The sequence below is a fragment of the Micromys minutus genome (assembly GCF_963924665.1).
Source record: "Micromys minutus genome assembly, chromosome: 23".
NCBI lineage: Eukaryota > Metazoa > Chordata > Mammalia > Rodentia > Muridae > Micromys > Micromys minutus.
Genome location: NC_137958.1, coordinates 28937810 through 28952192, shown reverse-complemented (window position 1 = coordinate 28952192; position 14383 = coordinate 28937810). Strand labels below are relative to the sequence as shown.

Sequence of the window (14383 nt, the reverse complement as noted above, 5' to 3'; positions counted from 1 at the left end):
CCACAAAACACAACAGTACTGTTATCAGGAATGAGTTACATTTAGTTTAAGATCATAATATATCAGGAAATTGTTTTTATACAGATTAATGGCTGCAATTCTGTGACGAAACCAGGAAAGCCTACAGATACCTTAAGGGTACAGTATTTAACTATTCATGATACTAATGCTAAGTTACACTGTGAAGGCTCGAAGCTTACTAACAGCTTTCTCTGCATGCATTCTTCCTATGTGCCACTTACGCTGTACAAAACCACTTAACCCCCCTTTCTTGTGACAGCTGTAACACAGTGCAGAAGTCCCGTTGTGTTGTTAAGGTGTTTATCTCATTAGTAACAAAGCCGCTTTCTAATGAACTCGCAGGAGGTAGGAGTGTTTTAAAATGGACTTTGCTGTGGAATTTTAAATTTTGTCCCTGTCCTTCAAGAATGTCACTAGTGCTTAATGATTAAAAATCTTGGATTGATTTAGGAAGAAGACATTTCAATTGATGACTCTTATTCTGAACAAGGAGCTCAGTGCAGTGAGACGTGTCTTCAGATGGTGGAGAATGAGCTGGCTGAGAAGCAGCACGGTCTGGAGGAGCTCACTCAGGAGTGGGAGGAGATGAGGGCCAGCTTTGGGACCGAAGGGCTGAAGCAGGTACGCTCACGGTGGCTTTGGTTTGTTACAAACCCAACTAGGAGACAGGAACGGGAGTGTATGTGTGCTCTTTAAACATGGGGCTTTGGAATGGCGACTTAGGTCATGTCAATAACTTCTGTTCTTGCATATGGATAGCATAAATAATGCTTATTTAAAATGAGGATTGCAGAAACATGGTGGACTTTTAAAATTCGACCATGTAAAGTCGCTAGAGTGAAATCATTTCCTCAAGACAGATTTTTTTTTTCCTGTAATGTGCTTGAGAGAAAGTAGGTATAAACAACAACAACAAAAGAAGTATGACTTAAACCCATTAAGAATGTCGGCAAGTCATTGTAAGTCAAAGTACCGGTGACAGTCACATCTGCTATGCAGGGAAGCAAAGATGAAGTCAAGATGAAGAGAGAAAATATACTTTCATCCTCTTCAGAAACAAGCTGGGCTTAAATGTTTCTGTTAGTGTTTCCTAGAATACATTGGGGGCATTTCCAAGTGTAAAGATACTTTTTCTACAATAAAATATGGAAAAGCCAAACCAAATATATTCTCTTCTTTAATTTTGAAATAGAACTGATTTGAATAGGCAGTAGCTTTTATGGGATATTGTTTATTTTGAAAAAAAAAAAAAAGGCAAAAAGCTAATCCAGTTTTCCCTTGTCTCTCTTAGTTACAAGAATTTGAAGCTGCCATTAAACAAAGAGATGGCATCATTACTCAGCTCACTGCTAACTTGCAGCAGGCAAGAAAAGAAAGGGACGACACGATGATAGAATTTTTAGAGTTGACAGAACAGAGTCAGAAACTGCAGATTCAGTTCCAGCATGTAAGTATTACTGGTTCAACAAAGCTTATTGTCACTGGTAATGAATTATATACCTTTTCACATTCCAGAACAAATCAAAGCTTACTCTGAAGCCATTTGCTTTTTTAAGTGTACTAGAAAAAAAAAGTGGTAAATTTGGATTGTTATATTAATCAAGAATTTTAATTAATATCTTGTGAGTGGTTTCCTGATGTTCTACTTACGAGACAGACAGACTGAATTTTGTAGAAATTACTCTGGAATTGCCCTGCACCTTGGCAGTCCAGGCCTGGTTTCAGTTGGGTTCTAAACAGTAACTAGAACTTCACCTCCCATTCACTTTATGTTTACCTTGAGGTACATCCTGGCTACTTTGATGTCAACTTGACCCAATGTAGAGTTATCAGGAAGGAGGGAATCAATTGAGAAAATGCCTTCATTGTTTGTAGATTGGTTGTAAGGACTTTTCTTAATAATTAGGGATTGGTGGAGGAGATTCCTGCTTTTAGTGGGTGGTGGTATCCCTGGGGAGGTGATCCTGGTTCTACAGGAAAGCAGACTGAGCAAGCTATGAGGAGCAAGCCAGCAGGCAGCATCCCTCCATGGCCTCTGTATCACCTCCTGTCTCCAGGTTCCTGCCCTGCTTGAGTTCCTGACTTCCTTTGATGATGCACTATGAGGTGGAAGTGTAAGGCAAATAAACCCTTTCCTCCCCAGCTTGTTTTGGTAGTGGTGTTTCAGCATATAGATCTAGGAACTCTGACTAAGACATAAGAATTTAATGTAAGTAGGCAGAAATCTGACAGAATATCGGGACAGAAATATAGTCAGGCCTCTGATTGGGATTGGAGCGAGGGTCTGAAAAGTCACCTGAGCCCAGAATTATGTTTTAGTTCCACTTCTCTTGCCGTTTTGTCCTCATTCCTGATTCTCTCACTTGATCTGCCTTTTCTGAATTACCGTTTGAAAGATAATTTATTGGCTCAGTCAGTCTAGCCATAGTAACAGCATGTTTGCTAAGATCTCAAACCTCTGAAGTGAACAGAGTTCAGAAGAAGTCTGTTCATGAATAGTCACTTCAGAATTTAGTATGTTGAAGGTTTTTTTCTGTTTTCAAGTTACAGGCTAACGAAACTCTGCAAAATAGCACTCTTAGTCGAACTGCGACAGATTTACTGCAGGCCAAACGACAGATCTTTTCTCAGCAGCAACAGCTGCAAGATTATCAGAAAAAGGAGGAGGACTTCCAAGCGAAAATTTCCTCTTTACAAGAGAAAGTAAAAGTGCTTGAAATGGTAAGAAAGGATATTTGTAATATAACTCACCTGTGTATGATAGCTCTGACCAGTTTTGTAGATTTTATTTCATGCTTAGCATTTGGGTCTGAGGCCTTTGCTCACAGAGATAACCAACTAACAGATCCACAACTCTGCTGAGGCTCCTGCTCAGCTTGTTGCTGATGTGACTGCAGTGGCCATGCTTTGGTGTGTTCCTCTGGTCTTAGCTATTATCCAATGTTACGTAACTGACCCCAAACGACAACTGGGGAAAAGTTCCTTTTCTGTTTTCAAGTTTCTGTTTGAACTGAAATTGTAGTTTTGCACAGCACATCATAAAGTATAGTTGGTGTAGATGTCACGTAAATGCCCAGCCTTGAACTTTTGGCAGACTCATAGGAGCAGACTAGACTCACAGGAGATTTTCTTCTCTTAGTGCATGACCCTTGTCATTGGAACTCCTTCAGGTCACTACAGTTAATGGGAGTAACCTGAACCCAATTTAAACTTTTTCTTAAGAGTACTGAGAAAGTGCACAGTATTATAGTTATCTATCAAAATATTAAACAATAGGAATATTATGCAGTTACTTTTGAAAAGTAAAGATATAATGGCTTAGCAAAGATGTAGTAGGTTTTTAAATGTATTAGAATTATTACTTATTTGTCTGGAGCCGACCTCAGGTCATTAGCACCATCTTGTCAGCCTAGCAGGACTTTGTTTTTCCGTTGTTTTGGCGGTGCTAAGAAGAACCAGTACTCGTGTGCTGAGTACACAAGACGGCCAGAGCTGCTGTAATTGTCACCAGTATCTACATGTGCAAGGCATATCCTGGGAACAATTGAGGAGGGGGCACAGCAGTCATTTTTTTATGGAATAATGTAAAAGCATGATTTAAAGTTACCAGAAGGTCTTATGCGTGCTTCCTTTCTTTTCCCCTCTGAAGGAAAAAGACAGAAAAGTTGAAAACTTAAATACAAAAGAAATAGAGGAAAAGCAGGCCATCATTGAAGAGTTGAATACCAGAGTCATAGAGGAAGAGAAAAAAACTGTTGAGTTAAAGAATAAAGTGACCACTGCTGATGAATTACTAGGAGAGTTACAAGAACAGGTTACAGAAAAGGAACAGGAGATCAAAAGCCTGAAACTAGAACTGGTCAGTTCTCAGCAAAATGAGCGAAAGTGTTCTGAGGAAATCAAAGAGCTAATGAGGACAGTTGAAGAACTCCAGAAGAGAAATCTTAAGGATAGCCAGCTGGAAACCAGTGCTGTGCAGAGGATGGAACAAGAAACCCAGCGGAAGCTAAGTCATCTCCAGGCAGAGCTGGATGAGATGTATGGGAAGCAGATAGTGCAAATGAAACAAGAGTTAATAAAACAGCACCTGTCTCAGATAGAGGAGCTCAAGTCCCAACATAAGAGAGACATGGAGAACACCTCGAAGTCAGATGCAAATACTACAGTCAGTAAAGAACAAGTAAATTTAATGAATGCTGCCATAAATGAGCTCAATGTCAGATTACAAGACACTCATGCTCAAAAGGAAAAACTCAAGGGAGAGCTTGGGGTTGTTCTGGGAGAAAAGTCAGCTCTACAGAGTCAGTTTGAAGACCTCTTAGAGGAGGTAAGGTTTTTAAGAGAGCAAATTCAGAAGGCTAGACAGACCATAGCAGAGCAAGAGAACAGGCTGAACGATGCGCGCAAGTCCCTGAGCACAGTGGAAGACTTGAAAGCTGAGATCATCGCCGCCTCCGAATCCAGACAGGAACTCGAGGTCAAGCACGAAGCTGAGATTACAAATTACAAAATAAAACTTGAAATGCTAGAAAAAGAGAAAAATGCAGTGCTAGACAGAATGGCGGAATCCCAAGAAGCTGAGTTGGAGAGGCTGAGAACACAGCTCCTCTTTAGTCACGAGGAGGAGCTGACCAAACTAAAAGAAGATTTAGAAGTTGAACATCGAATAAATATTGAAAAACTTAAAGATAACCTGGGCATTCACTACAAGCAGCAGATAGACGGCTTACAAAATGAAATGAACAGGAAGATGGAAAGTATGCAGTGCGAAACAGACAACCTCATAACTCAGCAGAATCAGTTAATTCTGGAAAATTCAAAGCTAAGAGATTTACAGGAATGCCTTGTTAATTCAAAATCGGAAGAAATGAATCTTCAAATCAACGAACTGCAAAAAGAGATTGAAATCCTCAGACAAGAAGAAAAGGAGAAAGGCACCCTTGAACAGGAAGTTCAGGGGTTACAACTTAAAACTGAACAATTGGAGAAGCAGCTGAAGGAGAAGGAAGCTGGCCTTCAAGAAAGATGTGCACAGCTGGACGCAGAGAACAGCCTTCTCAAGGATGAGAAGAAAGCCCTTGAAGACATGTTGAAAATGTACACTCCTTCCAACCAAGAGGAAAGATCAGTTGTAGATCCTAGCACATGCGAGGACTGGAGGTGGCAGAAAGAAGCAGAGGTGCTGAGGAGGGAGAAGGAGACCCTTCAGCAACAGTGCCTTCATCTAAATGAAGAGATTGAGAGGCAGAAGAATACATTTGCGTTCGCTGAGAAGAACTTTGAAGTCAACTATCAAGAGTTGCAGAGGGAGTATGCTTGCCTTCTCAAGATAAAGGACGACCTAGAAGACACACAAACTAAGCAGGCCATGCGATATGAAAGTAAGCTGAGATCGCTGGAGGAAGAGCTGCATTCACAGAGACAAAGTCCAGCCATGCCAAAGGGGAAGAGCTCTGGATTTCCTACCAACGGCGCTTCCCTATCGGAGCCAGTGGAGGTTGGCGAAGTTGTAGAAAAAGACACCACAGAGCTTATGGAGAAGCTGGAAGTGACCAAGCGAGAAAAGTTGGAGCTGTCAGAGAAAGTCTCTGGTCTCTCTGAGCAACTCAAGCAGACACTTGGTACGGTTGAGTCTCTAAGTGCGGAGGTCAGAGCCTTACAGCAAGAGAAGGAACAGCTTTCATTGAGATGTGGAGAACTAGAACTCCTCACTAACCCCAATGCTACAGAAAACGCAGCCGTCTGCTCTGCACAGATGAGTTCTTACCAAGCTGGTAAGACAGTCGGGGATTCTCAGGGCTCTGTTTCTAAAACCAGTGAAGATTTGCCCGAAGAATCAAAACCAATGATAGAAGATAAAATGCCCATTAAAGAAAGTGGGAGGGAACAGTTGCTTTTGCCAACAAGAACAAAAAAAGCATCTCATGCAACAGTTGAACCATGTGAAAGTGAAAAACTCCAACAAGAGCTTCATGCCCTCAGAGCCGAGCAGGTATGTCCACATGCTCTCAGAATCCACGGGGCAGACACAGATTCACACTAAGGCAGCTCTCACATCCAGGGAACAGAAATCTATGTCCTCACAGGGGAGTGGGGTGTGTGACGGTTAAGGACTCCCAGTTTTTTGCCAATCAGTTTCCAGTTTTACTTGAATATTTTTGTCTATTAGTCTCTTATATGCTGCTTAGAAATAAGCCAGGCTAATCCTTTTTACGTTTTGTTTTGTTTTTAAAGAGAAGAGTTACTGTTGAGAGACTCGGTCTCATTTTTACATTATAATCACTTTGCTTTAATATTTATTAATTTTTAGAGTATTGTATACTGGTGTTTTCTAGTATGAAATTTCAGGTTTTCATTTAAAGCCCCACAATTACGAAACAAAATCAAACAAAACATCTTCTAAGTTTTCTACTGCTCTGTGAATTACTCAGATGTTATGGAATTATATTTCTGGGAGGTGAGGCTTAAGGCCTAGAGGTTTTAAGTCTTATACCTGAGAGGAAAAAAAAAAAAACACTATCAACTCTCAATATAAGTCAAGGACTTAAAAATGCACATAATAGATACCCTCGTTTCACTCTGCTGCTGTGGTAAAGCTGACCAGAACTGGCTAGGGAGAGGAAAGTGTCTCAGGTGGCTTACAGTTCCAGGTCACAGTCCAGAAGGGAGGGCAGATTCTCAGTCACAGGCCACACAGGGATGACGCTGACGGCTTCCTCACTGGCTCAGACTTGCCTGCCTTTCTTGTATAGCTTGGGACTTCCTGCCCACACAATGGTGCTGTCCACACTGGGCTTCCACATCAATTAACAGTCAAGATGATCACCCACAGATGTGCCCACAGGCCAATCTAATCTGAGCAATATGTGAACTGAGACATCCTCATCTGTCCTCTGTTGACCCTCGACTGTTGTTAAGTAATGCTAACTAAGACCGTGACTACTCACGAGTCATTCCTAATAACTTACAGTTGGTAGATACTATGCTAGGAAATCCAGGACAGTTCTGGTAGGTTTTCTACAGTACGATAAAGTTGATAAAGTTTTATATGTTTTTATATTAGTGGAATATATGTTTATTGAATTATATCAAATATGCATACAGGAGTGAACAAGAGATGAGTACTAGTCTCAAGGAAGCATGTCCTCTGTCCTCGAAGGGAAAGCAGGTAGTAAACAGGAAACACAAAGGGTGGTTAGAGACAGTGTTAAGTCTGCAAAGAAGAACAGTAATAGTCAGGGAGAGTACGGAGATCAGGACAGGTCTTCTGGGGAGGTAGCCTTTGAACTGAGCTCTGTATAATAGGAAGGGGCCTGAGATGGGGAGATTGTAGCAGTTGTAAAGATTCGAGTGAGCTTTAGGCCAGGGTCCAGGCCTGTGCGGTTGTCTCTGAAAGGAGGCCACAGGATAAAGCAGAGCTGGAAAAGGAGGGAAGGATGTAGGAAGTGTTGGTTTCATCCTAGGTAGGAAACCATAGGAAGTTTGTCTTTATTTCCGATGATTTTAAATCTTATTGACAATCTTATATCAAATTTAGAGATGATGTGCTTTTATAATAACCTGAATAGAATCAAGAAATTCGGATTGGGGAAATGGCTTAGTGGTTAAGAGCATTGCTTGCTGTTCAAGAGGGCCCTATTTCAGTTCCCAGCACCCACATGGCTTCTCATAATTGTCTGTGACTCCAGTTCCAGAGGATCTAATGCCCTCACACAGACATACTGCAGGCAAAACATCAGTGCACATAAAAATAAATAAATGTTTTTTTAAGAATTAAGTAATTTAATTACTTAATTAATTACTAATTAATGACTACACACGGAATCGTTTTGAAAAGTAAGTGTTATAATTACCTCAGAGATGCTAAATAACATTTTCATTTTTTAAGAAAGAGGAGGATGTGATCTTCAACTTTAGCTGCCCGGCTCTTGAGACTGTCTCTCACTAAAATTAAAATAAATATGGTCATAATAGGTTTTCTTTTAAGTGGAAATGAAAGACATTTGAAGTGTGATTTCTTTATTTTAATACACTTGGATTAAATGAGAGACACTTAAACTCTTGCCTGTGTTGGAAAGCTAAGGCACCCAGGAGAGTGGCAGGAATCGATAATTTCTTGTGCTGAGAGACCTTAGAGTTTGAATTGGAAGAGCTGCTGGAACGCAGTTAAGCACAGGAGGAACTGCCAGTTTGCTGTTCCTCAGGGCCCTGTGTGGGAGGTCTCCTGAACCCAGAGTAAATTTGATACATGATAGTAAGTTTTTAAGTAGGAAATAAAGCCTGTTTTTTTTTTTAAGTGTCAATAGTGAAAGACCGCCTCAGGAGGAAGAGACTTTATCATTGACTGTATAGCATTTTCTAAAAGTCCTAACCATTGTAAATAGATAAAGGTTCATGGCATCAGTGGAGAGAAAGACGACTGTCATAATTCACAGGAGTAATTTAATAAGAAAGGAAATGAGTTTAAAAAATTAAAGTAAGGTAATGTTAAAAAAAACCTAACTTAATGTAATATGCCTGGGTGTGCTGTCTCATGTCCATAATCCCAGCTTCAGGAGCAGAGGGTGGGGTTGTGAATTCAAGAGCAGACTGAACCATGTATGGAGACCTTATCCTGAAATATAAACCAGCAGTGGACAGCCGAGCTATATGAGTGTGAAGAACAAGACCCGAATAAATGTGAACTTTTATTTCTGAAGGAAAATATTTGATGGGAAATACTAGTTTTATGTATCTTCAATTCAGTTCACAGTAAAAACGTAATAGGCTTTCCTAATAGTAGGAAATATAAAATAGCATCCAAGTATCCTACTTAAGAGAATAGGTAGAGGAAAATAGCAAATTTAGAGCAGAAATAAGTGAATTTGAAATAACCAAAAGGGAAGGTTTTGAAGATGTTTGGTGGTTTATTATTTGAAAACATCTATAGGTTGCAGTTGTTAGATTCCCAAGGATATCATTGAGGGAGAAAGCACAGATAAAATGAAGCATGGAGGGGCTGGAGAGATGGGTCAGTGGTTAAGAGCACCAACCACCCTCCTGAGTTCAATCCCAGCAACCACATGGTGGCTCACAGCCATCTGTAATGAGGTCTGAGGCCTTCTGGTGTGTCTGAGGACAGTTACAGTGTACTCAAAAAGGGGGGGGGGGAGGTAGAAGTAAAAATCCCAGTGCAAATACTACAAGGATTTCAAAAGTAAAGGAAAAGAGTACTCTAAATAAGCTGTTCTCGTGAAAACATAAATTACCCAAACTAATTAGCGCTTTAGTAACATTACAGAATCTACAACTGTGATTAGTTCTCCTTTTCACCTGTCCCAGTAAAATGGCTCTGCCCTGACCAAGGAAGGAGTTCCGCCTTGAGTCTGCTTAGTATTGAGATAAAGATCTGGCAGGAATTGCTCAGGAGAAAATGACAGATTAATTCATTTATGAATGAGCCTGCATGAATTCTTATTAAATGATTATAAGATTATCCCCCAAAACGTAAGAATTATCCAACATCTGATAATTCTGTCTACTCAATCTCCGCATCCTTACATAGCAGGAGACAACCTGTTCATTCAAATATTGTTGGAAAAGAACCTCCACAAGTTACCAGTTTGTTTAGTTTTTAACAACACAACAACAGAATGAAATTTTTGTGAAAGAATATCCTGAAGATAAGTCAGTCAGTCTGCCCCCCCACCCCCGTACAGAGTGCGTGGGAGGGTGTTCTGCTGAGGTGACACTGGAGAGGAGACTTGGATCAACAAGACAGCGGGAGGACTCAGAAAATTCAATGATTGCCTAAGAGAATTGTTTTTATGTTGGGGAATTAGATCCTTAGCCTTCAGGAAAAATTGATTCTAGGTTAGTTAAAGACATACTAGACAGAAAGATGTAAATAAAGTAGAATTATGACCTTAAGGCCAAGGAAGCCTTTAATTAAAAAGGACACGGTGAAAGGAAAGCATTTAGAAATTTGATCATGTCTCCTTTATGAACAATACCTAAAACATGTTTAATTATTAGGACCAGATATTTGCCCCAAATGTTACAAACGAAGGACCATAAATTTAATGTAAATACCTGAGGAAGTACAAAGGATTTAATGTGCCAAAGATACGAAGAGACGTGTATCTCAGAGAAGAAACCAAAGTGACAAACATAAGCATTTTAAGGTTACAAATTCATGAGTGGAAATAGCATTTTCTCGCCATCACATTGGCAAAGTAACGGACATATTGACATGGATACAAGGATGTAGGCGTCCATGTTTATTTTAGTTCAGTTATATAAAACGTTATTTGTCTCCTACAGCTAAGCCTGTGCATTTACTCTGACCAGCAGTTTGACTCCTGGGTAATGGAGTGTGGTCCCTGGAGAGCAGCTGCACGTGGAAATGGGCGGAACTAGTATTTCTTAAGCTTCCTGAGTCAGGGTCAGAGGACAGAGACCTGTGTCATCAGGAATTCCAGATGAGTCCGATACATGCTGGGCAGCTCACTAGCGAAACATTTACTGGTGTGTCTTAGGTGGAAATATGTACTAATTTACTACCTTTTGACTTAAAGGACCCAAGCTTATGAAAATCTAGTTGGTCTCCACAAAGGAAAATGCTCCAGTTGTGGATTGTTCATTTATACTATACCACACTATAATCAAACAAATTAACCTGTCACACACGTGGATTGATTTCAGAAGCATTTTTGATATTTGATATTAAAAATGCAAAGAAATTTGCAAAATAATTGCCTTTGTGTCAATACACAGAAATATACACTATAATGTGCAGTTTTCATGTATTCTGGAGATGATAGTAGACACATTCCAGATTTTTAGTAACAGTTGCTTGTGGGCAAGGACTTATCGAACATCATGAATGAACTTTTGTCTCTAATGCTTTCTTTCTAAGTCTAAGGAGCTGTAGATGGAACAGAAGCAAAAGTAAAATGACACCATATTGGGATTTGTTCATTTGAGTTTCGAGTACTTTGGTGTTTATTTAAATTATTTTCATTTGTGGCATGTAAAATATATTTAAAGGATTAAAATCTTGCTGGTTATACCAACTATCCCTATTTACGATCACACTGTTAATAAATACAAACATTCCATTACCTTTTCTTCAGTCAGTGCATCTGGATGGAAACTCTAAATCAGACCAGATCCTTCATGTGAATTTTAAAATCATGGCATGTTTTCTCCTTTCAAGTTTAGTACATGTAAAGAAACAGAAGCTAAGCTGTTACTTTAACTTTTCCTCATGTTTATACCTATTCACTTAAGGATGATTTAAGGCTGCAGTTGGAAGCCCAACGCATATGCCTTTTTGTGGTTTACTCAACTCATGCGGATCAGGTTCGTGAGTATATGGAAAAGGAACGAGAGGAAGCTCTTTGCAGCCTTAAAGATGAGCTTGTTTCTGCTCAACAGAAGATCGACGAGCTTCATAAACTACACCAGTGCCAGCTCCAGAACGTTAAAATACAGGAGACAGGTAACTAGCTTCTGACTAATTTCCATGAAACTAATAAGCGTCCCTTAAAAGCATCATTTTTAAATTCTGTCCTTGTCTCATGCCCCGTGGGGTAAGGGGGCCTTACATCTGACTCCCAGATTTGCTCACTCATGTCAGAAGTGCTTCCCTGAGGAAGTGTGATGCATGCAGAACGTGCCTGGAAATGGACGGAGAACTTCTGAACCACGCTGAACCTTACACGCTGAAGCACCAGTAGAGACATTGCTGTCTGTCTAGGGCATGTGTGTATCATTGGCTGTACTGTTACTAGAAGTTTCCCAGATGAGCAATAATCCAGCTGACCTCCAGGACGAATTCAGAGACTGGGAGGAAGAAGGAGAGGAGCTAGGTGTTCCTTGAAGATGGAGCAGGAGCAGTTGGGGTGGGAACTGAAGGATGTTTCTGAAGTGTTAAGTGTAGAGCTGTAAAGAGAGAACTGAGAGTTCCAGGTGTAAGGAAGCTGTGGGAGAGAAGCTGAAGAGAGAGACGAGAGCCTGATTAGAAGATTCACACACCTCGAAGGAGCGTGCTCATGCTTCTTGCTACCCGTGTGACAAAGCAGGGGAAGCAACCGTGATATTTTCCTTTAAGAGGAAACCAGTGTGCTTAATTGGGAAAAATTAGATAATCGATGGGCAGATCAGTTAAACAACCTTAGCAGTAAGCAATAAATGTTGAGACTGGAAACAAAATGACAGAACTAAATGCCAACACTGGCAATTTCTAGCAGCAGCAAGGGTGGGAGGAGTTGAGAGTAATCTTGAAGCCTCTTGTCCATGTGGTTTCAGTCACAAAGAGGAGCAGACCATAGACAAATAATATGGTCAATTTAGAACATTCCGAGTTCAGGGTATGTGTTAACTTACGAAAGAAATAGTCGCTAACCAGCTGAAAGGAGTAGTCTAAAACCCAGGGAGCCTTAGGATTAAAATAAAAATTACAATCTGCATGGAACTGAAAGACCAGAGTCCCTAAGGCCAGAAGGAGAGAGACCGGAGGGTAAGCAGAAAGCCTGGTGGCATCGGGGGAAGGACACTGAAGCGACCACAGTGGAAGGCGGAACCTGTTATGGGGCAGCTGTTGTTGAGGGTTTTGTAATTTTTCGATTCTGGCTTTCTGTCCTTTAGCCACCTTTGGCTCCCATTTTTTTTACCATTAGGAACGAGGTACTTCTTAAGTCTCCAGTAGAAATGCTCTGTTGAACAAACTTAAGATTTCAAGAGTCACTTTACAAAGGATGCCAAGTTTTCATTTCCAGAGTTCTTTTTTTGTTTTTTAATTCAGTAAGATTTTTTTGTATGCACTGTTTATATTGATACCTCTTCAGATGGCCTGTGCAGTGTTTTCTGTTGACAGTTGATTGTTCTATTACTAGGTGATAAAGCACTTTAGTGAGTAGTGAGCAGTATTTCTGAAAGGGGAGAAGAGAACAGAATACACACACACACACACACACACACACAAATAATATAATTTTGCAGTACTAGGGCTGAAACCCAGGGCTTACACATACTAGTCAAAGTAACCTCCAACTAAACTCTGCCCCTGTACCAAAATGTAACAACTGGTTTGTGAGAGTTTTGAGGTTTGCAAGGATGTATTTAATGGATGAGTATACAGATGTATTTCTTGGGTTAGAATGTAGAATCCTGAATGTATAAATCCTTTTATAGAATAGAAATTGTAAATCTTAGGAATTTATCTGAGACAGTTACATTGCACAATGGAAAATGCATTTGGAAGAAATTGAAATGTGTCTTATTCTAGGGAAGCTTCAGTGATAGCATTGAAGTATGACAGTATTACTTATATATGTGCAGCCAAAGGCTCACGTGTGGTGTTTTCTGCTAGGTAATGAGCCGTTACAGGTGCTTGTTGACCGACTTCAAAAGGCAGTGTCTGAGAAATGCTCTCACATTTCAAAGGTAAGATGTTACTTTAAAAGTAGCTTTGGATGAGAGCTACAAAATCTACATTGCTACTGATTTAATGAATTATCCATTCATGTTTGCCCAAAACTCTTGTGTCTAGAACTGTACTTATAAAGTATTCCTGAATTCTAAGCTTAAAGTGATCATTGGACATTTTTCTGATAGCCAGTTTGGAATGATAGGAAATTAGAGCTAAGGATGTGACTCTGATCCAGTACTTGACTGTTAGGTTTGAAGTCTTGAATCCAGGCTCTGGCACCACAAAAAAAAAAAAAAAAAAAAAAAAAAAAAAAAAAAAAAAAAAGAACAAAGAATTTGAGATAAGCTGTGTCTCAAATAGTGCAGACTCTGATCACTGTCCTTGTCAGCGAGTCACCGTTTAACCCTCCAGATAAGCAGTTTGTTCATTAAGGTCACTACTGTAGTAAACGTTTACCTTTGCAGCTGTGCCTAAATGTCACTATGCCCAATTACAGGCAATGTGTAACTTAAGAACATGCAACAAATAGCAGCAATTCAAAAACTGGCTTTTAAAATCTTTTCAATCATTGGTGGTTATTTCCAGCTGAGTGAGGAAGAAAGGGTAAAACTCCGTGGACAGTTTTTCATGCATAGACCATGCAGTGTGACATGAAATGCTGTCCTCCATGGTGGGCTTTGCAGTTTCTCTGGGGAGCATTGTGCTGGACGCTTTTAACTTGGTGTGTGTGCAGACTGCAGAAAACACTGGCATATTATCGAGAGGACATTAGTACAATCTTCCTTGAGGTATTATCATTTTGGTAGGTTGGACAGACCTCTCTCATTGTCATCTTTGAACTTTCTCTCCTTGTGATGTTTCTTCCAGGATAGTTGACATGGTAATGCAGTATTTTCAAGGCAGAGCAATCACAGCAGAGTGGGAACTATGCTAGGGAGTGATCGCTTA

The 14383-nt window shown here is 40.1% G+C and overlaps 1 protein-coding gene across 7 annotated transcripts in view; it reads left to right on the top strand.

Moving 5' to 3' along the window:
• Positions 1–14383, top strand: part of AKAP9 (A-kinase anchoring protein 9) — a 137072-nt gene that overhangs the window by 23784 nt on the left and 98905 nt on the right. For all 7 annotated transcript variants that reach the window (XM_080936102.1, XM_080936101.1, XM_080936100.1 and 4 more), the window contains exons 4-10: positions 85–138; positions 472–642; positions 1313–1468; positions 2566–2742; positions 3671–6013; positions 11293–11503; positions 13376–13449. In XM_080936102.1, coding sequence (XP_080792228.1) covers positions 85–138; positions 472–642; positions 1313–1468; positions 2566–2742; positions 3671–6013; positions 11293–11503; positions 13376–13449 — 3186 coding nt within the window. The remainder of the gene's footprint in view (positions 1–84; positions 139–471; positions 643–1312; positions 1469–2565; positions 2743–3670; positions 6014–11292; positions 11504–13375; positions 13450–14383) is intronic.